The sequence below is a fragment of the Anopheles bellator genome, chromosome 2 (assembly GCF_943735745.2).
Source record: "Anopheles bellator chromosome 2, idAnoBellAS_SP24_06.2, whole genome shotgun sequence".
Lineage (NCBI taxonomy): Eukaryota > Metazoa > Arthropoda > Insecta > Diptera > Culicidae > Anopheles > Anopheles bellator.
In genome coordinates, this window is record NC_071286.1 from 16,049,557 (window position 1) to 16,074,665 (window position 25,109).

Genomic DNA, 25,109 nt, shown 5'->3' on the forward strand with positions numbered 1-25,109 from the left:
CATATTTGGCATCTCGTTTGAGTTTCTCGGGAGTTACTCGAAAGCGCAACTCGAATCGTGTTTCTGTTGAGCAACAAAAAACAGAAAGAGCCTGACCAAAAGGTGGGACCAATCAGTGGGTACCTTTTCCTATACCTTGAATGTACCCTGTTTCCGCTTACCGTTACAGCCGCGGGGTTCCTGTTTACGTTAACCTAAAATTCCCTGCATCGACGTGTGATCCTTGCTTCCCGTCTGCGGTCTACGGTCTACCGACGTCTCGATGGGTTGTTTCTAGTCTAGGTCTACCACTCTTCCTTTAACTACATTCCTACTCATGACAAGTTTGATGACTCGTTCTCTCTGTGTGTGTTTCAAATGCGTTCCCTATTCGAAATCTGTCTAACCTCAGTCTTTTGCGGGTAAAATTGTATGTACCCCGTGAACCATTGGGCCTGCGATCCGCATCCGAACGAGGTTTCAGTATCACCCTGTGCCGGCCTAGCACATACAAAACGCTCCCAAGTGTCCCAGGGTTCCCTAACACGCGCGGTCGGTAGGCGAAATCAGCAGAAGATGGTCGTCTACACCCAGATCTGCTCGCGTCGCTTCCGATCACCCGAGCGTCATCTCACCCTATGCTAGCACCAGTCTTCGTCGTCCGAGTCGGAGTGCCGCGAGTGGAGGGCACCCTTCGGCTTGTAGCCGTTCAGTATCGGCGAAGGCAGCACCCGGCCACCGGTGCGGCCCATGGCGAGGGCTTGCTCGTACGACAGTGGCACCGACTGCTCCATGCTACAAACAAACAAAGCAACAGCCACGTTCAACATTGACACCCTGTGAAACCCTGCCATGGCTGCCTGGCCATTACCGTTCGTACTCGCGCTCGAACTCGCGCTCTATTTCCCGTTCCCGTTCGTAGAGCTCACGCTCCCTGTCGCGGAACTCGTACCGCACACTGTAATCCTCGTGGCTGCGCTCTCGGCTGTTCCGGAACCGTTCCCGATCGCGCTCCCGATCCCGCTCCCGGTAGTACAGATCACGGTCCCGCTCGCGGAGAAACTCTCGCGACTGCGGCAACGAGTGCACACTGTGCGGCGGTGTGTTGTGGGACGAGTGGCCGGTCTAGAACGGGAGAACGGGATCGGTCAGAATGGATAGCTGGGAAATTGGCCGCTTCTTACATGGGTCGGGCTGGCGTTGAGCTTCGGGAAGTTTATGTTGGTCTGCTTCAGCTGAAGCGTCGACGGTTTGCACGGTGTCGGCGGTAAACGGCGGCCGTGTCCTTGGCGGCGTGTCACCAGCACCGGATAGCTGTGCTGAACGTGGTGCCCTGCAGGACCTAGGCACGGCGAGCGGGTTGTGTTCCCAAAAAGTCACCATGAGAAACGAGAATGATTGGGGAAGGAACGATCAGCACAAACCACGGCAGTCACACGGCCAACACTAACGTACAACACGGAAGTAGACATAGAATAGCCGTCGCTAGACGTAGACATGAATGAACGGAAAGTGTGGATGGTGAACGAGAGAGAGAGAGAGAAACAGAGAGACAGAGAGAGAAGTACACATGGACACAGTGGACGTTGGGCCAGTCTTCTTGGATGAAAACAAACTTATAAGGGGTCTGGTTTCAGGGGGACATCGTCATGCTCTCGGAAGGCATGCTTCGGGTGCTGCGGGAGGGTTAGTTGGTTGGTGTAGTCCAGCCCCAGACACTCCACGGAGACGATGTGACCCAATTTTGATCGCTCGGTGCCGTCACTCTTGCTGGCGCCCCATTCCGGCGGCTGATGTTTGGTGTGTAGGGTTGTGACAAAGTCAGAGAACGAGTCAGGAGAGGAAGCTAGTACGGTGGATGAGTAAATGAAGGACAGATATAGATACAGATGAAGATGAAATAGTGGCAGAGCGAGTAGTGGTGGCAGTGGAAGTAGCAGTAGTAGAAGTAGCATAAGAGACAGGCGAAACTGGTTTTTTGTTTGTGTGGCTAAAGGTTTGTGTGTGTACCCATTCCGTTGCGGTACTTCCGGCGGGCCTGGTCGCGATCGCGCAGCTCTTGCAGCAGCTGGGCCGGGCTGGGGGAGCGCGATCGCTCGCAAAGGATCGTCGTATCGTACGGCTGGTGGACAAGGTGGTTTTTCGAACGCTCTTTACTACTGCGATGCTGGGCACTACTATGTACACCGAAACGATTGGGCGACGGCGAACGCGCCGGGCTGGTTGAGGCCGACCACGAACCTAGAGCGGGGAGTAGAAACAACAACAACAGGGAACACATTGGAGGAACCATGTTACAGAAGAAAACAGAAAGAAACGATGCGGCGGACGTGAAAGTGCCAGCGTACGTGCGGTCTGCATTCACTCTTGCCGACCCGGGGGGACTACGGATATAAACTACGGCCAAAGGAAGAGCCAGAGTCTATCGCTAGCACAGCTACCAGTCGAGAAGGACACACAGCCACACACAGGGTGGAAGCTAACTATACACGGTTGCGGACAGTCTAGACGTACAACATACTGATAACGATAGCGACACTTCTGTAGGAACACTGCAACGAACGGGTTTTGAGAAGAAAATCATAAAACTTCACACTAAGCTTCCGAAGAGACTAAGCAGTCAGTGGAGAATCTCAGCAACGCATGAATCGCGTCGTGTGTTGGAATGAAACAAAAATAAGTGAAAACTTAACAATATATATTAACTTTGCATACTAAAATTTAAAGCTAAGGCAAACGAGAAGCACTACAACATCGCTCGGCTGTCATCGGCCACCAAGTGCGTAGAGTAAGTTAAAGCAACAAACTAACAGATTTTCTGCCGATTTGACAAAGAAGTGCTGGTGTGACGGTGATCTAAACACTTCCCGCCACTTAAAAAATGACTAAGCATTAGAAAGAAAAAACTATTTTAAGGCGAAACAATTGAAGAGTTACTTCGTTAATATCCTAAGCCTTTTCAACGAATCTATTAAAAAGCTATGCAGTGTGAGTTGTCAGTGTCCTGTTGTGTTGTCTAGCATTTTAGAAACTCCTGCCAGAAACACAGGAACTAATGATCTCTAATGAACTCGGTGTGTTTTGTGCGGTGATTAGTCGTCCATACGTAGCATGTTGATGTTTCAAGTTTTCTAAATAAATTACTACTAAGTAAAACAGTTGAAGAAGTGCGGTATATGTACAGAGACTAAAAGAAGTATGCTACCCAAAAACAGAGGAGAAGATCCTAAAAGTGTGGTAGAAGTTTTGCATAAAAATTCATAGTTAGTTCATGTTTGATGTTGAGTATTTAGGTTTCGAGTATTCAGGTTGGCAAACAGAAAAAGAAAACAAGAGTAATTTGAATCAACTCTACTTTACGCAGGGTAATTTTTCCTTTTTAAGGCAGACATTGAGACGCACAATTAAACCAGATCATCTGTACAGGAAAGCCAAACGGAAAACCGTTCGTAACTCGGAACTCAAGTAACCGTCACTGATGCGCAGTGGCCCAGTGGCGGGAATGTAGAAGGCGACAGCGTTACGACACTCAACATCAACGGGGGGCCAAGACTTATGAGTTTTTATGTTACCTCGGTTGTGCCTGTGCGCATAGCCGAAATGATGCCTACCACGTCTGTGTTCCTCCTTCTGGATCTCCACCACGTTGGACACGGTGTCGGAGAAGCCAATCTCGTGCTGGTGATGGTGCTGCTGCCGCCGCCGAGGGCTTGGCGTGCGCACCAGCGGCGATTCGCGCCTGGAACGGGACGAAACAGACACTCGATTAGTATTCGATACCCCGACCAGGAGCCCAGGAGCTGGCTGACAGTACCTCAAGCTCGGTGATCTGCGGTGCCCGTTGTGATACGCGTGTCCCGGATGCAGGTGACCATCGGCCGGTGTCAGCGACTCGAGCGAGGGCTGGCGCGAGACATCCTGCAGCTCCTGCAGATCCCAAGACCGGCGCCGTAGTAGTGTGAGCAATCGAAACAAAGAAAGACCGTATTAGTGATCCTCGAGCTGCGAGTAGCCGGGGCGTACGTGGGTTTTCAACGTGGCCGGTAACGTTCACTGAGTCTGTTGCGGCGGCGCCCTTTCGGGCGGGCTTGGTTGCAAAGTTGGTTCGAACATCAACACGCAAACTGGTCGGGTTCGGGATTCTCTCACAACTAAGTACTCCACTACAGATAAACGCAGCCACGTGTCAGCTAGGGTTGAGCACGGTACCGGGTACACAAAACATAGTCAATCAACACACGCTAGCGGCCAGCAGTGGCCATTGAACGGGGGGAAACAAACAGGATTCTCGCTTTTCCACCGCCAGCGATCGGTCTAAGTGTGGCGCAAAAACTACGTCCTAAGAGTAACAAACAAACGAACGCCGCTGCAGAGATCTTGGAACTTTGGAGCGTTTGGAGGCAGAATTTTTGAATGTACCGAGGCGAGGCTCGTGTTTGGGGCCAATTCGCAGTCGCCATCCTCAGTTCTGTTTTCCTACCCCGGTCTCGCCGGTTCCTCTGATAACGGAAGCAGCTAAGAATGAGCTAACATAGGTGTTCCTGTTTTTCGTTTTGGTGTGTATTGTGTGTGTCGTTGTGACCTTGATTGTGTTTGGAGTTTTCTTTTCGTTGTATGTGATTTGTTTAGCGCTACTACTAATTTATACTACTTTAATTAACATTCTATTTAATTCTCACACTCTCTCTTTGTAGGACGCACGGCGAACGAAACAAACAAAGTGAAGCTTTTCAACGGGATCAACACAAACAGCCAGCTATCATGCACCCGTTTGGGGTTGGTGAGTTCATGCAAGCAACACGTAAAGCTAGCTAGCGCTAGGGTGCAGTGTCCAATCTACTTACCTCCGGTCCACCATCTGAGATATTACCACACTCTGTCGGATCTTTAGAGAATCTAACAAATGATTACGATTTAGTGCAGCCCCCGCGTGGCAAACAAACCCCCGGGACAATTTCCTGGTGACTGAAACGGTGTTCTACGTTGAAAGTCAAAACTACTCTATCGGAGGAGTGAGGGATTCTGGCAACGACGAGTAATCTAGAGCTGTCTGGGGGCTTTCCTTTCTAGCACGAGCATCGGTTGCAGCGCATTCCTAAGGAACATCGTTGCAACCGGTTCCACCACGGGACATCGGTCCTTAGCAGAAAGCGGAAGACAGCACACACCAAGTAACGAGCACAACACGCCTAACACGATTGTTGAACCGAAGACAAAAACACACACCTTTACCAATACCAAAAACCAAACCAAACGTGGTGTGTGTGCGGTAGAGAGCTAAGGCACGCCTATAGGAACATGAATCGGAACACATCGGGCTAACGGCGGCTGGCACCGGTAACGCTGCTCTACTAGCGGTACACTGAAAGTAACAGTACATGGAACCAGCGCAAAGAGACAGACAGATAGACAGAGAGAGAGAGAGAGAGAGAGAGAAAGAAAGAGAAAGAAAGACAGTACGGGAATAGTAGTAGAAGAAAACAGAAGGCAGTACGGAAGGAAGTTTACGGAACACGGAAACAATAGAAATAAGAAACGCAACGTATTTGCTTATGACATGTTACCATCGGTAATGTGGGGGCAGTTTTGGTTTTGTTTAGGCAAGACAGAGTGAAACACAAGACATCACCTTTCTGTTCCTAGAAATGGAGAACGGAAATACGCGGTCAGAGAGTTCGGCCAGAGGGCGGCGTACTGTTAACTGTTTGGGGTGGCGATTTCGGGCGGGCATTGGAAGGACTTACAGGGGTGGGTCCGTGGGCTGTGGCAAGGGGAGGAGGGGGGGGGGAGGGTGAATGAGGTGAGAGAACCGGACCCGGAAACCTACCTGAACGACCGCTTGCGCATCGTGGTGCGGCGCGCCAAGTTGACCAAACTACTGCCATGCAGATCCAGCGTACTGTCCAGGTGGCCGTGGGCGAGGCCCCCCGGCCCGCCCGGCCCGGCACCACCACCACCGCTACCGGGGCCACCAACCTCGCCACCACTGCCGTCGGGCCCCGCCGCACCCGCTCCGTTCGCACCGTGGCCGTACAGCAGGTGGGTCTGCGAGCTGACGCCCTCGCCGTTCTCCAGGCTCAGCGAGCCGGTACGCGAGCCGCCCGTCTTCTCCATCACGGCCATGTCCAGGATCGCACTGAACAGGGACGGTTTCTGTGCGGGGTGGGGCCGCCCGGCGCCGGATGAAGCGGTGGTAGCAGGTAACGAGTGAAGTTTCGTGTTGACGTAGCATGATGGATGGTACAATGCAAGTGATGCACACGTGCGGGTGCGAGTTTAGTTTGATTCGGGTTTCCGGTTTAAATGTTTCAATTTAACGGTCACAGTGTCGGTTCACAATTGCACCATTCGCCATTCGGTGGATCCGATCGAAATGGATGAATGGGACCGACCGAATCGCGAGTGACCGGTACCGGTCGGGACCGACACGAATTTTGGTGATCATTTTTTGTGTTTTATTGTTTAGGTTTCTCGTTATTGGTTTTTCGGTAGTTTGTTGTTTACAGTTATTTTTATAGTAAAACGTGAAGGAAGCAAAATTGGGGTTTTGATTGGAAAAACAGTTGAAAGCGGAAAGAAAACAGATGAATAGAAATATTTGTTTTACAAAACTGAGTTACGGAAACGCACTGTTAATCGGGAAAACGTTAGTGTGTTAAAGTTTTCTTTTTAATTTAAAACATTCTTTTAGGTTGCATCAGTGTTTGAACGTCTCTTTAGGGAAAAGAAAGACAAAAACCAGTTCTACGTGATTTTTGCGATCCGCTTCCGGTCCCAAAAATCATGCGTACAAACGAGAACACCACGCTCACGGTACGGATCACATTTTCAAGCTATTCTATGCGTCACTATGTACATCGCCAATTTTGTAGCGTGTTCAATTATTTACAGAAGCGTTTCAAACAATGTGACTCACTGTTACTCTTTTTATGCGCGTTTTATCGGTAGCTTTAGCTGTTTGATAGTTACAAAATGTGTTTATGTGTGTGAACGAATTTTGGGTTTTCTTCATATCGGTTCAAGTACAACTCAATACGAAACAGTACGAAAGAAACGAAAAAAAAGGTTCAAACCCGAAAAGACAACCACAAACCGATCATCATGCATTGCACGGACAGTGCGTTTGGTTCTATTCTATAATTAGTATACTCGCAAGAGCGCAATGCTTTACCAAACTACTTTGCAAACAGGGGAAACTGGCGAACGAGGCTGACGGGAAATAGAACTGTAAAAACAAACAGCTGGACCATTCAAACCGGAAGCTATCGAAAGGCATGCTACAATAGAGGTGGCAGTAAGAAAGTGGTTCAGTGGAAACCTTCAAACGAAGTGGTAAAAAGAATCGGAATCGGATTTGAAAACGGTAAACTTTTTGGGAGGAAAACGTGCTAAAGATACCATTGTGATGAAAACAAATGGCAATGAAATGTGGTTATTTTCGTGTGTTTTTTTTTGCTGTGTTTGTGTCTGTCTTGTGCGGTGTAGTGCGAAGTATTTGTTCAACATCATGTGTAACGCGTTATCGTGTGTTTGGGGGGCTTTCAAATACTGGCTACCACTATGCTAATGCTCTAGTGCTAAGTGAAACGACGACTGGCATCGAAAGACCGGGAGATCTCATGGCTCATGGCAAAACTGAAAGGAAATGTGTACTAAATGGGTCCACTAATCAGGGTCGATTGGTAACACTTTCGATTGGTTCAGTTCGATTGCGACAGACTTCAAGAGTTTCTCCTCGCTTATCCGTAGTGAAATCCTGGGCAGACCAACGCAAGTCCCGAAACCCACAACAGAATCATGACGTTACGGCCGTTACTTTGCAACGCAGAGAGAAGGTGCAGGTTTTTTTAGTACGCTTTCGCGAGTAGCCGAGAAAGAAACCAAACCATAGACACACACTTTAGTATACGAGAGTGTTGGAGAGTTTTGTAGTACAAAACCGGGTTTCTTAACCGTTCCATTAAGGAAACCGCATCGGCTACCGATGGCGATGGTTCGCCGGCATTAACGCCGCTACGCTACGTGAAGCCAAATGTACAGACAGCTCGAGCTGCTTTACGGGGCGATTTCGCTAGCGTTACAATGCGTTTTGCTGTACAGCACAAATTAAAGTGCTTCCTTTTTACATACAAAGTGGCGTATCGTCCGCGAAACCGTTTGCTTGGCGAAATACGGACACGGATGACGATGAAGGTGTATTACGAACTGTAGTAGTTGTAGTGGAGTAATCGAAAAGGGGTGCGAAAATGAAGAATCGTTGTGTCTGGGGCCGCTAACCGGCCGCAGCTGTTACGGTTGTTGGTGGTGAAAAGCTCAAAACTGGCTCTCGCTCTCTGGTGACACCGACTCTACTATTGTTCAAAGTTGCAGGTATATGATACATATGCTTGTCGATTGACTCTTTAATACATGGCAATTATCGAGAGAGAGAGAGAGAGTGGAAAACAAAACAATGCTGTGAGAGTGTCCGAATAGAACTGTGGCTGTCATATTCGCGGTTGAGTAATAGTAATAGTAGTATCTCTGTTTGGAGGATGAATTGATTGAAAGAAAAACAACTTTAGAACAAGTACAATACGAGGAAAAGTGTGTGACAATACGGGTAGCAATGAAGCTGCGCTTCACAGTCGGGCTACTTATCTTGCATTTACCTAGTGTGCCTAGTGAGTCCGAGAAAACCTTAACGGTTCGACTGGGGAAATCAGGAAACAGTACCCCGTGGAAGAGCCAACGGAGCGAGTCCGAACGATGACGGACGATCGTCCGGCGCACAACGGTTCGGGGTGCAAACGGTGCACCCAACGACAACCCGTTGTCAGCTAAGGCAAAACACCCTCTGGGGAGCCTCTGCCAGGCCACCTTGGCCAGGCGCTCCTGGCGCCGCTCTGTTCCGCTGCGTCGGTTCAGTTCGCGACTCGATTGTCTCGTGGTTTACTACTTGTTCGTTTCAACATTGCCTTACTATGTCCACACCCCATCGGCGGGGCCTTCAGTTCAGTATTTTTCACCGGGACAACAAGGCTTTACCTTCACGAAACGTATAGAGAGCGTCTTCTGGAAAATATATATATATAGTTTGGGAGAGTCATGAAAAGATAATGGTTACGCGCACCGGCTCCGGACAGCAATATTGACTGCCTTATGGGAGCGTTCCACAAGATTGATTGATTACGAACCCTCTACTTGCTTCTACTCTAGTTGAAAACGGACGGTATGGTGGACATGTTTGAACTATTTCGCGGAACCGTAAGCTACTGATGGCTGATACACGCAACACGGTTCCATGATCACTACTGAAGTGATAGAAATCGATTCGAAACTCTAATGATGGGAGCAACATGTAGGTTCTTGTATTCTATGTTACGGCGGATAGTGTCTACAAAAATCTCCAACTTGACGGTGGACAAGAGATGCACGGTGAATCGCATTTTAAAGGTTGACTGCGATGATGGTGGCTTCGTAGTATACAGGTGAACATCACTAATGAACGTCTCTCAAATAATACGAAATGACGGGGTTGGAGGAAATGCTAAAATAACTAACAACGCTAGTATGAAGCTCTGGACGGGTGTATAGTGTCACTAGCTTACTATGGCGTTTTTCATCTAATGACTGTAGTGTATTCTGCCGCCGGAGCGGATTTGACGGACAATGTGTGTGTTAGTTTCTCAGTGTGTTTGGTTCCTCGTCGAAGATCGAAGGTTGTCTGGTAAAAGGATGCTGTCAATGGCTGTTAACAAGGCTGGTGATGCTTTTTTGGGGCAAGCGCACGGGAATAAAGAATCTAGCCTCTGCCTATCTATGCCCCGTGTTATGCTCTCTAATCCAACGGGAAACGGACCGATCGACCGGCGATCGATGAATGAAGGCTTAGCTAAGTCAAACACTGAACCATCACAACCACAACGGAAGTACATAATCAGAACAATCGGTTGGCAAAGATCTGGCAAACATGGTAAAGAAAGAAGCTGTCATTGCGCTATTCTCGCTGCATATGCGTCTAGGTAGCTAAGGGAGAGTGGTAAAAGAAGGAAACCATAATGCAGTTGCTAGGTAAAGAGCAAAGGTGGGCCAAACCGTAGGGTCAACACAGCTTGAGCCCTAGCTAGAGTATAGCAAAATTCACGAATTCAAGAAAAGAAAGTATGAGAATAATACCGGCAGCCTGGCCGTTGGACTATTTATGTTAGCTTCATTTCCCTGAAAAAATAACAGCCAAGGGACAGTAACAGATTCTGTTTATCATTGTTAGTTTCGGAAATATCATGTTTCGAAGCATATTATCGTCTAATAATGTTGTGGGTTCTGAGGAAGAAGATGGTTTGTTCAATACTATGCTATGCCTAATCATTGCTCTAGGGCATTTCTCTGTACGACAGCCTTGTGAGGTATGCGTGTTGCCTGTGAACTTTCTGTTGTCATGTTTTCACGTTCACCTTGCGACTGAAGAGTCCGATGGACCGTTACCAAAATATGGGTAAAATAAAACGTTAACCAACGAAACAGTGTATGGGAATGGGAACGAAATAATTTTAATTGAAACATGATGTAGGCTGGAACCAAAATAATGACAGGCTAGTACAAAGACAGTACCCTAACAACGTATTACGAGGGAGCATACGACCCAACAAACTTTCACAAACGCTTACATAAGGTACCTGGGCAAAGGTTTTGATCAAAGGCAAGTACAATTACCTCAACCGATTGGCGGCCAATCTACGCCGCTTTTCGTTGAGCCGAGAGTGGACCTACAAAACTGTACCAACATCGACTGAACATTAATGCTACTGCTAAGATACGTTACCGAGGATCGTGCGACGATCGTGGGTAACGCGCTTGTGTGTGCACAACCAACTTAATCGGTAAACAGAGGCACTAAATGCAGAAATAAATGGAACAACCCAAAACAATTTTACACGAATTATAGTGAACCAAAAAGGCGTTGGAAGAGCAAAGGACCGCAACACTTCACTAGCTGAAGCTTCACATTTCAACAACGATTACGAAACAAATTATTACACTTTTCGCGGAGTTTAGCTGTTAGTAACACATTAACACGGACAAAATGGTGGTTCGTAAGACCTACTTCAGTGTCTGCCTAAACAGTTAGCCACAGTAAAAAAATAAAAACCCAACAAAATGGTACCGAACAAAACGGAAAATCTATTGGTACGCTACGGTATACCGTGATAATAATAGAAAGGAAGGAAAAAAATATATGATCGTGGTAAAGAATTTAATAACAAAATGAATAACGTGAATAAATGATTTGTCTGAACGCTCGAATGTGTAGTAAAGGTAAACCTCGCCATTTATGTTTCGATAGCACCGTCTCGAGCAATCCGAGCTTCGGAGCTATTCGCGGTTTTGGTCACGTAGACCAATCGGCCGCCGGCCAATTTGATTTGGAAGTTAAAACAATGGCAATGATTGGCTGGCAGGTGGGTGGGCAACTGGTTTTTGCTGTGGATTGAACCACAAACGCCAATCGAGATTAGCCTCACGTTTGGATGATGAGGCACAGATTTTGGTTCGCTTTCGATCGATGAGGACAGGAAGAGGATATCACGAGTGGTTTTGAGCTAGAGAGATGTGTTCGTATCCTAGTGCACTCGAGTCTCCGAACACTTACCGGCAGGTCCGACTCAACTTGGCCGAATTTGGTGTTCCTCCACGACTCGAGAATCAACAGGCCGGCGTAGATTTTGCCTACCGTCAGCTTGCCGGTGTTCAGCTCCTCGTTGAGTGGCACGAGCAGGTCGAGCATCTTCTTGGCCTGCAGCGGCCAAATGTGGCTAATTGTGTGCCGCAGCTCCATGTCGGCTTGATCCATCTCTTCGGCTGTGAAGCACGTGTTAACGCACGATCAGAGGCGAGAGTTGCGCCACCGAGAGGCGGTCTACTCACCGGTTCGCATTTTGATGTTCAAGTTTTCCCGTATCAGCGCAAACAGCGTCGTCGTGAAGGCAACCTTTCCCTCCGCATCGAGCGGCATGTTCATGCGGATGAGCTTTTTGTAGGCGAGTCGATTGGGACATTTGTTACCAAACCCCAAGGGAGGATCCATGTTTTTTAGCATATCATACATTTCTGTATAATGTATTTTACCCCTGCAGGACACCGGATTTTACGCAATCGGAGATCGGTTGAGTTGCAACACTGGCAGTAAACGGTGAAGCTCGCTCATACTTACGTAGCATTAGGATCGTATTCGGCCCATATTCGAACAAACTCATCCAGATGATGAGCCCCAAGAATGCTCGAGTCACGTGTGAGATAGTCGAAATTGTCCATGATGACGGCCACGAACAGATTCAACATCTGGAAGGAATGAAGCAAGATCGGTGATAGAGATCGGTTCTGACGTGAAATGGGCGGACAACGCACGGGCAACTTACGAGAAACGAGCAGAAGAAAATGAATGACACGAAGTACGCGTAGGCCAGCGTTGACCCACACGTTTCGTTTGGTTTGTTTGCTCTCGGGTCACACGGTCTCCCTTTGAGACATGCCAGCATAATGTTCGGCCACGACTCGCCCGTAGCGCATCTGAGCATGCGTAGTATGCGTATGAGGGGAACGCGAAGGTTGCGCCGGCGGCAGGAGACGTGCAAGGAGACAGTGAAAGGCACAATTAGTCCCGACGGTATGGGGAGCGCAAATCGGCAGAAAGCAGCGCACTGCTATCAGGCTAGCATCAGAAGGACTGCCTAAGGCAAAGGGAAACTTTGAGGCAATCTAGCAGATGGAACGAAAGTAGCTTGAACAAGAGAAAAAGGAGAGTACCAAAGTGTGGCAAGTGTGTGTAGTGTTACGTGTTTACCAGAAACCGGTGTTCGCTGTGAAGGTGTTTCAGGTTAGATAGACCCAATTACCAATTGTCTGAGTTATGGGTTGTTCTGTTCAAGGATGGGTTCAGTAACGTAGTGTAAAGCAAGAAACAGTTTGAAACGAGAAAAGAGATCGAACTGGCCTGCCTTCATTTTACGGGCAAGAATTGTTACTAGAGAAGGTATGATACAGTTGGTTGGTTGGTTTAAACTTTTTCATTTAGCATTTGGGTGGTAATCCTGAGGACGTTACACTAATTGGACAGAAAATTGTCAACAAGTTTATCATTAAAATTTAAGATACATTTTAAAACCGGCGTTTCAACAAACGGATCACGAGGTATTCGCTTCTCGATCGTGATCCACATTGTTGAATGCTTTGCAGGGAAGTTATAAATTGGCGACAAACGTATGATTTCAAATGTTAATATGTTTTTTAATGTAGGAACACTAGTTTTACAACTTGATTGCTATTAAATATCATACTATCGTTACTAGGAGTTACTCACTAATCTATCGAAACGTAAACGATAAAGTGAGCTTAAGGTTGTGGAGCGGCATAAATCTAGCTAATGATCGAATAAGAAGTCTAAATAACAAATGAACAATAAAGCGTTCTAGTGAAACAAACTAATCGCAACTTGCTTCAATTTACCTTTGATACATCACCAATGTCAACTATCGTATCATATGTGTAAAACTATCGTATCATAACAGCATTCCGTAAAGAGAAACAGCTCTAGTCTAAGCAATGGAAACTAATGATAAAACCATGTGTTCTCATGTAGCTATTAACGAAGCTGTTGATAACGGTGTATTGTGAGTGTGTAGATATTCGAAACAATCCAAGTCCTTTACCCGTAAAGAAATGAGAATCTAAGAATAGAAAAGCTAATGCAAAAACAAAATGCAACAATATCTAGCGCCAGTAACCGGACGGAAAAGAATCGTATGTAACTAGCACTAATGCATCTTCTATCAAACTGTACATTTCTGTGAACTCGGTTCCTTTGAAGCAGGTGACATTTGAGTAAACGGGTCCTACACGCAACACGCGGTTAGTTTCTGTGACCTCTTCAGAAAAGGAGAGATCCTTTCACTAAAAAAACATAATAACAACAGTGATGGTTAGACGAAAGCCAGCTGGTAGATAACACAAGTGTAACATGTTCTATGATTTGTCTGATGTTTTGCTATCGCTCTATCATGATACTCCTGTTGCAATTGCCATCTGTTGAGCTTCGAAGGCTGGCTCACATGAAGTACGGCTCTCTACACTCTTCTTGCACGAGAGTCTATCTGTGATTTAGTTAGACTAAAAGACTAGTATAAGTATACTCTATTCTAAACTCAAGTTATAGATAGGTTCGACTATAAGTAAAGGTTATGAAAAATCGGTATGTGATGCCAATAAATAATCTTCCATTTGGGTGATAGCTTGCACTTTTGCGCAAGCTTTCGTGTTCGAGTTTGAACACTCAGAGGTACGTTCAAAAATAAAGCTTTATTAAGAAAACTTATTTCAAGAACCTATTGGAATGAAAATTTCGAGGTAGTCAAGCAGTGGAGGTAGTATTAGTAGTAATAGTAGCAGTATCACCAGTGACAGAAGTAGGAGTATTAATACTGTTAGTGAAAATAGTAGTATGGCACGTGTTATGAAATTCGAACTTTTCCCATAGCCGCAATAGGATCACCTACCTGAAAAGTAACATCAGCCCTTGGACAAATGAGCGGAAGTTGTTGTGTCTAGTGATAGATGATTCAGGATCTAGCTCAATATTCCCAAATACCTATGTTCAGGCAGAAAGGTAGTATAGTTTCGTGGCGAACATTGGACAAATGATACGAATCGACGGCAGACGACGGCTTAAATTGCGCTGAAGGCGACCTTCTCAGTGTCGCAACGTCGCAATTTAAACGTTCGAATAAAGATGCGTATTATACATATCGAAAACATAAATAATCAAATCAAATCGTTAACTATGAAATAATTGAACAAACAAAACGCACTTCGATCATGTACGATCGTAACTTAAGAGAACAAACTAATTACTCCTTTCGATTAGTAGAACGGTAGGTCAAACTAATATCAACTATCAACTAGCTTTAGCTTACTGCTTGCGAGATTATCGATGTTAACGAATAACGAAATAAGAAAGACGATACGTTCAAACTACAGGAAACGCTGGGAGAACTATCTAGTTTCTTCAACTTGTAACAAAACATATGTACATCATGCCACGGCGGATCTTAAAAGCATTGAAATCATGTTCCGAATTTTGAAGCATGTTTCATGCCTAGATTTGGTTGGCCAAATTTTTCACTAACCATTAATTTCAATACTTTTTGGCCACAATGTGTCTGTGTGTGTGTTACATTACACACGTGTATACATAGAAATCGGATGCACTTACGGCAGCTTCTTCATGATAAGGCACAGTACGAATGCGGACAAAAAAAATCACACAACTGTACAACAATTCAGTAAGAGCTATGGCAGTCGCCCTTTCGTAACGACTAGCAGAGGACAATACATAGGGGATGTCAAACCGACACATACAGGGAGATGATACTTGTTGTTTTGCTTGCAATATCAGTTTTGCTAACGATACTTTCTAGTGGTTCCTGTTAGTGTCAATGTTCGAGTATGATGATCTAGGATAAAGTCGTTTAGGGAAGTGTGGTTTTCTCCATTATTGTGAGATAGTAAAAGGTAAATGTTTAACATACGATATTTTGGAATTTAGCTCCAAAACATACTTCACTATAGTTCGGATTTAAGTAAAATGGGGTGGTCAGAGAACACGCCTGGGCATGACTTTGAGGAACTACTAGAAACCCGGCTCGATCTAACAAGCCGGATTCATTTCGGTAAAGATTCTAATACTACATGGGATGGCGGGGGGCGATGATTACCGAAAAAGCAGCAGAAGAGCTCCGAAAAACGTTTGAAAATTATTGTGACGATTAAGCGCGGTGTCCGGATCGAACTTCATGTTGCCAAACACCTGCATCAGTGTTCGAGGTTAGGTCGAGTGCGCGATGGTGGATATCCATTAATGAGAGCATCGTGTTTTTTCCGAATCCCGGTGCGGTCATTGGATTGAATATGCATAATTTGGTACTTTTTGCTTGGCAGGAAAATGGTTACATTGGTAATGGGCACGAGAATTTCAAAACCAATCGGAAAAAAGAGGAACTCGAAATAAAACATCCTATGTCTAAACGTGTGAGATGTGGCTGCGTAACACAAAGAACACTAGTGGACTAAACCGAACGTAATTATGATGTTCCGAACGAGGAAACGCTATGGTAGTCAGCGGAACGAATAAACTTCCTATACCTAGAGTAGCTGCCGGAACGCATTACAAAGCGCCCCCGTCGTGACAGTCAAAGTAATGTAAAGGCATTGGCTAGATAAAATGCACTTGCTGCAATAAATATTATCAATGAAGCATGCTTAACTCGGCGATAACACAAACTTCGGCGTTAAACCGAAATCGGAAGGCAAGATCGATCGGAACGGCAAGAAAACCCAACAAACACTGTTCTAAAATTGCCGCCTTTCGTAGTGTTTGGTAGAAGATCCAAACTAAGTTGTGCAGTGATCGAAAGTTTCCACTTTCCAGCGCTACGCAATTGTACACTCGGCCAATCTGTCTGAAATGTTTCAAACGGTGAAGATTATGTATCGAAATTCCTATTCTAGAGCAAATGTATGAAAAATCCAAATTGAAAACAAAACCAATCTAATTCTAACCGACCCACGGATCTAGAATAGAATACTCCTGATTTGTTCCTTTCTTGTAATTTTAGGTTCTGCAAAAAAAAATCACTGTCGAAAAGCCTTTTTTCAAATCGATTACAAAATGGCACAAAAAAGAAACGATAAATATTGTACTTAAAAGGACGCATCAACTTAAAAAGAGAATATTGTAAAGATTGAAGGAAAAATACCTGCATGCCAATAATTGCGTAGATAAAAAATAGCATGGCAATCAGCAAACAGACATATGGCAGTGCTTTGAATGATTGAACAAATGTCCAAAGTAATATTCGTATTGTATAACCTTGTCGCAGTAATTTGATTAATCGTGCGGCACGAAACAGTCTTAAGAATCCAACGTTGAAGGAATTTTCCTGCGTGGCGTTAGAAACGAGATAGAGCGAGAAGAGAAAGAAGAGAGTCAAACCGTGCACCTTAATGACGCCGCTTGTAAAAAGGCTCTTGTCAATTCACTTGATACTTGCGATGTAGTCCATCACGTGAGGTGGCTGTGGCCATTGTTTTACTTACCCCTAATTCTAGAACTAAAGCGTCGATAATACTTCCGATAACTGTTATAAAATCGAATATATTCCAGGGGTCCTTGAAAAAATTCTGCTCAGTATGGTTAAAATTATATAGTGTTGCCAGTGAAATGTTTAATAAGAGAAAGAAAGAGAGAAATAAACAAATTAATCAGTTTAGAGAATGAGAGCAGCGGATACATTAGTCGCACGATGGTGTAATGATTCAGGTGATGAAGTAAACTAAAACCAACACAAAACTTGATTCAACATGATATGCAAAAGTTGAGTTGTGCAAGGTTAGTCTATTTAAAATGCTGAAAGTGCTGTGAAACCATAACTAGGTGGAGGTGAAAAGATGGCAATGAGTAAAGACGATCAGACTATTTCTTATTTTCGTCATTCATGAACTATGAAGTGAACTTTTGTGTAAAATGAAACATAAATCATTAGTACAGAGAAAACATAAAACCTCACTTAACTGTAAGCCCTAAGCTGTAATAAAAACAGACCGTCCAGAAACATCAATGAGAAAAGGAGATAGATAAAAGTACTATTGAGAAACAAAAAAATACTATCCCGGTCTAGCTTCGTTAAATGAGCTTTTCGGTTGAAACTATAACCTATTCTTCTGATATGGACAAACCAGAGAATGTCTAAAGAGCTAACACACTTGAAAAGTAGAGGAAATACAGAAACATATTAGTATTAGTTAAATAAACGCATAAATAAATTACAAGTCTAATTTCAGTTTCAACTGACTGAAAGGAGGTCTATTAACATCAATGTACTAGATGAGAAAACTACCAGCAAACCAACACACAAGAGTGAATGACATATGAAAGAAACTTTAAGCGACAAAAGAAGATAATAATATCAAAAAATACAATGATTTGTGATGAACAGTGGAGCAACGATAGTTTTTTTTTTGCTTTGCGCCGGTACCGGTAACCAGATGGATGATAGTGAAACCCAACCAAATATGTATTAGACCAAACAAGGTTTGTCATTTGCCAGCTGCAGTTTAACTGCACGAGAACGAAACAACAGAAACCAACTGTACGGGACAGTCAACGTAAAAGTGTTAGTAATAGATGCGGTTAGTAACAACAGAAAGTGACACATAAATACGATATGCTATCGGTAAAGGCTATCTGGTAGGCAATATGTGGTTTGATTTTCTTCGGCATTTGACGTCACATCTGGCACTGAGAGAGATGGCGCTGGTACCAACCTTACATCCGTATGCGATTAGTTTCATAATAGTTTCCAGTAAAAAGAAGAACGTGAATACCAAATTCATGAAGCTCAGAATATCAATCAGGGTCGTTGGCGCCTCGTGAAACTGCAGAAGGGAACAGGGGGTGGCATATCAGCAAAATGAGTGGTTGTCTTACGTTAAGAAGGTCGGTGAAAACATTTTACAAAATCTGCCCACCATCGAACGAGCAGATCAACGAACCATTACACCAGAGAAACATATCGGCAAATACCATGGGAAAAACATCTCGGTGTAGTCGGTTCTTGAAATTGCTTTCCAACTCACAGTGACACATTCCGTTGTCACTTTCTGATAGGACTATTCAAACGAATTGCGATATGAAACAGAGACTCGCTTCCTAGCAAACTTTTAGACGTTTTAGACGTTGATCAGTAATAAAAAAGTATAAAAATAAAAACTACCGGAAAATAATACAGACCATGCACGGTGCCAATACGAAACCATGATAAAATAATAACTAAAAGAACAGTTTTACTCCCCAAGCCATGTTCATAATAGTCTGTGCAGTAGCATACGACGGACGGTGAAACCAAAAATGCATTCGATACCCAAAGCTGATCTCCACATCATGCTGACTTCATGCCAAGATGCTTAGATAATAATGTGCGATAGAAAGATCTACGACTTATAAAACAGTAGTACAAAAATTAAACGAACATTGCTAGATTACTTTAGAACAGTTTAGAATTAAATCTTTTCATCCTTCATCCTTTCGAGATCGAGATAGATCAAGCGTTAGTTGCTTGCTGGAGATATTAATTTTAAGATTTTTTAAATTCAACAATAAAGATATGTTGCCTGCTGTAAATATCGCAAACATTCAACCTTATTGTAATATGTTTTCGCTCTATTCTTCTATTTTTACTTTGCATAAAAATGTTTTGCTTGGACAAATGTTCGTTCAATTATGTGTATACATTTAAAAGGGATTCACAACCATTTTCAGACTTTTTCGTGCAATAGGTGACTTCTATCCATGCCTTGCAATTAAAAACCGAAACACATGCAACATTCTATACATGATCGATCGATGATGAAATAGTTCAGAATAGAATATGTTTGTACAACGATAAGAATAAAAAAAAGCATAAAGTTGACATAAAGTTGTACTCAAAAGATCACCTCTTATTGTAGTTCCAAATGAAACGAAAATTGATTCTTTTTTTTTCAATTTTGTTACAAAGAAATATTTATACTAGATTTCTAATAGTTGTAGCATGATCCTTTTTTGTGGAATGTGAAGGTTCAGTTAAACAAAACGAGAATAGAGAACTGAAGAAAAGCTAGGTAAAACTATATTATAGATCACTACCTATTGTAATTAGAAAAAGAATCTATTTGAAATAATAATGTAGTTGTCTATAGGTAGCAAATATTTCTAGATATTCTCAGGTGACAAAATTTCATCGTGAATTGCAATTGTTAACAAAGCAATCGGTTAGTAAATCAGGAATAAAATGTGTTTGTAAAGGTTTCATATGCTTCATAGACACTGCCTAGCAATCAGAGTTTAATGATAAAAGGTTAAGTAAATATGGTAAAATTGCTTTCAACTTACCGCAGTTTTCCGGGAATTACGGATTAATGATAGGTAACACCGATACATACCTTTCGCTAGTAGAACTACGAGTCCGATCCAGCACTTCCGCTACGGAAAAAGAAGACAAATTTGTCACTTACCTTCTTGGGCGATGATTCGCGCGGCATATGAAGCATATCAAACCCTTACCGTGACGCTGTGAAGCTTAATAATGACTGAGAGTTATGTGGTGTAAACGTACAACCAAAATGGATGATGATGTTAAGTTAGACACAGATGAGACAAAATCAAATGCATATTATGTTAGAATCATTTCTGGTACACATCGCAAAAAATCGTTAGTTAGCAGATAACAACCAGCACCGTTACCGTATACCCACCTTTACTCCAAATCCTATTATTTTCAGTATCGTTTCAACACTAAACATCCCGGTAAATCCCATGTTGAGATACTTTAACGATTTCTCAAACTCTTTTCCTTGATTGTGATACTGCGCATGGTTAGTCGATAACGATAATTTGATTAAAAGACATTGAAAAGAAACGTGAACGGATAACGAAGATTCTGGAGGGTAAGTAAATATTATTGCTTCACCACTGAAATACGCCCCTAAAGATGTGAAAGGTTTGTTTAAAAATGATAACTTAAGACTTGAAACAGTTCACATAGCTGTTGCAATAGGGAGAAATTTGCAAGGACAGGTAACCAAACGTAACGTGTTTGCAACAAATTATGACTTGGATAAAGTTGCACTTCCACGGTTAGTTGAGTGATGTCGATAATGAACGTTCGAAACCTTTTCAATCCAACACTAAAAAAGGGTTATAATTGAATGAAACAGTGCAGTGCAGAACCACATTGCTGAAAAATGGAAGTAATATCAATAAACCCTTCAACCGGCTAACAAGCTGGTGCCATTCGACGATGCGATGCCATCAAACGGACAAAATGTTTGCCGTTTTTAAGCTTTTAATGTTCAAACCATTGTAAGATCGCAATCGAGCGTTTCCGATCGATGAGGTTTTGTGCTATGAGAATGAAAGTACGGTCTTGGTACGAACCAACGTCATGACAGGTTTCAAGATTATTTGCATCGAAGCCAAAGGGTGTCAAACAACACTCGTGCAACCACACCAATGAAGTGCCCGGACGCTCGAAACGGTGACACGGGACCATAGAGTCTTCGGGAGAGTCTTCGTGTCACCACGAGAGTTGCACATGCATCTGCGAACGATCCTCAAACGGGCAGAGATATGACAGTGAGACATGCATCAAACAGGGTAAACCAGTGCAGTGTATGGGATAGGTCTGATGTTGGCCATTGTTGCGTCCCGGCTCGTAGTTGGCGCTTAGACGGAAACTTAAAAAACCACACAGAAAGGCAGGTGCAGTGCGAGATCAACGTGCAGCGGACAGTTATCATGCCAACAAGGAAAGACAGTTTGTGAAACCAGACACTAGACTCACGATGTTAGAGATCGTATGGTGCATTGACACAAAGCAAACCCAAAACAAACACACAGTGATTTGTAGTTGCTTATCACAATCGCACACAAACAGACACACACACATACACAGAAACGAAAATACAAATCATCGGACAAATTTGGCCAATATTGTGTGCTAACGTGCAATGCAGAACATCGGGACATTACATGTACATTCCAATGGTGGGGAATAAATTATAGGTAATTTTAGATATACAAAGACAACGAAAAGTCAATGGGAACGTGAAGGACTATCATGCACAAGATATACAGATAAGCATTCAATTTGAAACAAAAAATATATCATTCAAAGGAAAAAGGAAATAAAGGGGTTATTCGATCGATACATACAACATATAGATCAAACAGAAGATATGTAACGTGCAAAACAAACGAAAGTATTCGTTAACATCCATTAGAAGGCTTCTTCAAACATTCGTTTGTTGTAGATATTGCAAAACTCATCGACTAGTGAAGTGATCAACGCTTTTTAGCGAAAAACATGTTTGAGGTAGCTTTTTCCCTAACAGTGACGTGCAACTTAATGTAACTGTCCATGCTTGAAGTAAAATAAAATCATTGGATGCAAAACAAACGGGTGCGAGTGGTCATTACAATCTTTCAACAAACAATACAATCACATACCATAAACGAGATACTCGCCAAAATATACAGACATATCTGATCATGCTACACAATATAACACAATAAAACTGATAATACACCAACAATTGGTAAAAAAACGTGCAATGCCAACATTAAGGTTAAAATTCGAAAGAAAGAGAAAAAAATCAGAAAACCACGGAGCTACAAAATTATTTGAACGTAAACACTGAACCAAAAGTCCTTGAATCACTTTACAGAAACAGAAACATTTGGCTACGAATGGAAAGGACTTGTTAGACACGTTTTCCATATTTACATTTATCTGTGTGTGTTTGCTTTGATCGTGTTGAAATCGGAATGCTTCGCACCTTCTCCGAAGGAGTTGGCCAACACTTCACGGAGGCACGTCCATGTTCATGGTAGGTCACATTTGGTGAAAAATATCGCACAAACCGTTTTGCCAGAAAGCTTCGTTATGCGCTTCATGGCGTGTGACGGAATTGACGGAAAAGAATGCCTTTGCCATTGCTGAATGGCTCCCATCCAACGATCAAAATGATATTTACTTTCAAAATGCACCGAAAGGATTACTTCGTCAAGGGGTTCCCTATGTTGGCTAAGAGAGTCCGTGGATGGTTAAACGGAAAGCAGTGAAACACGCAAGGTACGTACCTTCATCATCAGCAGTAACGTATTGAACACGATAAGCATCATTATAAAATACTCGAATGGTGTCGAGACGACGATCCGCCAGACCTTGTATTTAAAACTATTCCGCTTGTTTGGCATGTAACGCTCTAGAGGCCTAGCACCTATCGTAAAGTCTATGCACGATTTCTGGAAAAGGGAAAAATGACAAAATCCAGCCAAAATCGGCAGACAGATACATGACAGACGCAGTCAACGAAGCAGTGATAAGTGGAGTGTTGGCGATGCTCCTCACCTGATTTTTATCTATCTCACCGTCCTGTAGCTCAGCTTCACCTTGCTCTTGGAATGTAATGATAATCAAGGCCACGAATATGTTAACAAAGAAGAATGGAAACACGATGAAGTAGACTATGTAGAATATGGACATTTCTATTCGGAAATTTTGGATTGGACCCTTGTCTTCGTAGGTAGCTGCCATCGAGTTTTGAAGCACTCTGGAAAACAGGGTACGAAAAAGAAGAAAACAAGAGCGAGAGAGCGCTTCAGGAGTCTGGGGTACTGAAGAAGCATAAAAAAGGAGGTCATACTGAGGCCAGCCTTCACCGGTTTGTACGGCAAACAGTGTTAACATGGCGGTGGCCACGTTGTCGTAGTGGAAGCTTTGCGTTCTCCACTCCCGTGGCTCTCGCCTTGGCAGTTGATCGGCACCATCGTAGACGAAAAAGTGGCCCCTGCAAATGAAGCAGCAGCATTAGGTGGTGGTGGACAGCGTGGGCCACGTGGCCGCCTGGACCTACTTGCACTCCTCATTCGTGTGCTTGCTGTCGTCAGTGCAGTAGAAGAACTTCCCGTTGAACAGCTGCACCGCGATGACGGCAAAGATGAACTGGAACAGTATGTACACGATCAGGATGTTGATGACGTTCTTGAGCGAGTTGACAACACAATCAAACACGGCCTTCAGCTTTGGCACCCGTTTGATTGTTTTCAGCGGCCGCAGCACGCGCAGCACCCGTAGCGACTTGATTGTGGACAGGTTCTGGCCGGCACTGCTGCCGGTCATGTCGAAGCCGAAGCTCACGGCCGCACAGATCACGACCACCGCGTCCATGATGTTCCAGAACTCGCGCAGATAGCTGCCCGGGTGCAGGATGACGCCCAGATCGACGATCTTCAGCAGCATCTCGATCGTGAACACGCCCGTGAAGGCGTAATCGAAGAAGTTGAGTATCTTGTTGCGCGGCGAGTCCTCCTCGACCGGGTCCTCGGCGGCGAGCGCGATCGACGACAGCGAGATGACGACCATGATGAAGAAGTCAAAGTACCGCAGGTTCACCACCCAATGTGCGGCGCAACGGATCCTAGCGAAACGAGCGTTCCAGACAGGTGAGGATTAGAGGCACTAGCCCTTCGGTAGTTGGGATTGGGATTGATCTTACGGATTCGTCGGTGACAGCACGAACATTGACGAGTACGGGAGCATCGGTTTCGGTCCGTCCGGAATCTCGTCGTCGTCCTCTTCCTTGTCATCGTCCTTCTTCTTGGACTTGGCATCGCCGCCACTGCCGTTGCCGCGCGTCGGCGACGGCGAGGACACTTCGACGCGTGGCGGCGACCCATCGTTCTGCATCTGCAGCGCCTCCATCTCCTTGTCCAGCTCCATCTGCTGCTTCTCCTTGTTCTCTTCCAGCTGCTCCTCCTCGGCGGCGGTCAGCTCTTGGGCGTTGGCCAAATTGTCCACGGCGATAGCCAAGAACACGTTCAGCAGGGTGTAGTTGCCGAACAGGACGAGAATGATGAAGTAGAGCGAGTAGATCATGCCCTTCTTGTGGCCGCCCTGCGACTCGATGCCCTGGTACATCACCTCGTTCCAGTCCTCGCCGGTCAGGATCTGGAACACGGTCAGCAGCGCGATCGGGAACGTGTTGAAGTTGGTCGGCGGCGTGCCGTCCGGCAGGTTGAACTGGCCGCCGAACAGCTGCATGCCGAGCAGCGCAAAGATCAGAATGAACAGGAACAGTAGGAACAACAGTGAGATGATGGATCTCATGGAGTTGAGAAGCGATATCACGAGGTTACGCAGCGAGGACCAGTATTTGGTGACCTACGGAGAAAGACACTAGATTAGGAGTGGGCTTTTCGATGGTTACTCGTCGGTGCCCTTACCTTGAATATCCTCAGCAACCTTAAAGCTCTTAGCACGGACAACCCGAACGATCCACCCTTCACCTCGGACCACACCACCTCGAAGATGGACCCGCTGATGACGACGCAGTCGAACCGATTGAACGACGACTCGAAGTAGATGCGGGGCCCGAGCGCATACATTTTGATCCACATCTCCATCATGAACAGACCGAGGAACACGTACTCAGCATAATCTGGAAGATTGGGAAGATTTGCTATTAGAGGAGGAGGCCACCACCGGAGCGCCCAGTAT

The 25,109-nt window shown here is 44.6% G+C and overlaps 1 protein-coding gene across 6 annotated transcripts in view; it reads right to left on the reverse strand.

The window, feature by feature from the left end:
- Nucleotides 1-620: 620 nt before the first annotated feature.
- LOC131212809 (voltage-dependent calcium channel type A subunit alpha-1-like) overlaps nt 621-25,109 on the reverse strand; it is a 30,965-nt gene continuing 6,476 nt past the window's right edge. For 4 of the 6 annotated variants that reach the window (XM_058206839.1, XM_058206835.1, XM_058206836.1 and 1 more), the window contains exons 11-30: nt 24,836-25,050; nt 24,109-24,773; nt 23,467-24,030; nt 23,257-23,400; nt 22,962-23,163; nt 22,691-22,855; nt 20,305-20,415; nt 17,110-17,193; nt 16,770-16,952; nt 14,511-14,602; nt 12,378-12,528; nt 12,173-12,300; nt 11,887-12,089; nt 11,606-11,820; nt 3,794-3,906; nt 3,552-3,718; nt 1,990-2,220; nt 1,164-1,312; nt 851-1,104; nt 621-774 (exon numbers count right to left, since the gene is read on the reverse strand). In XM_058206839.1, coding sequence (XP_058062822.1) covers nt 621-774; nt 851-1,104; nt 1,164-1,312; nt 1,990-2,220; nt 3,552-3,718; nt 3,794-3,906; nt 11,606-11,820; nt 11,887-12,089; nt 12,173-12,300; nt 12,378-12,528; nt 14,511-14,602; nt 16,770-16,952; nt 17,110-17,193; nt 20,305-20,415; nt 22,691-22,855; nt 22,962-23,163; nt 23,257-23,400; nt 23,467-24,030; nt 24,109-24,773; nt 24,836-25,050 — 4,190 coding nt within the window. Of the gene's footprint in view, nt 775-850; nt 1,105-1,163; nt 1,322-1,989; nt 2,221-3,551; nt 3,719-3,793; nt 3,907-5,596; nt 5,619-5,806; nt 5,858-5,977; nt 6,133-11,605; nt 11,821-11,886; nt 12,090-12,172; nt 12,301-12,377; nt 12,529-14,510; nt 14,603-16,769; nt 16,953-17,109; nt 17,194-20,304; nt 20,416-22,690; nt 22,856-22,961; nt 23,164-23,256; nt 23,401-23,466; nt 24,031-24,108; nt 24,774-24,835; nt 25,051-25,109 lie in introns of all 6 variants that reach the window. The other 2 variants (XM_058206834.1, XM_058206838.1) reach the window with 2 other exon arrangements.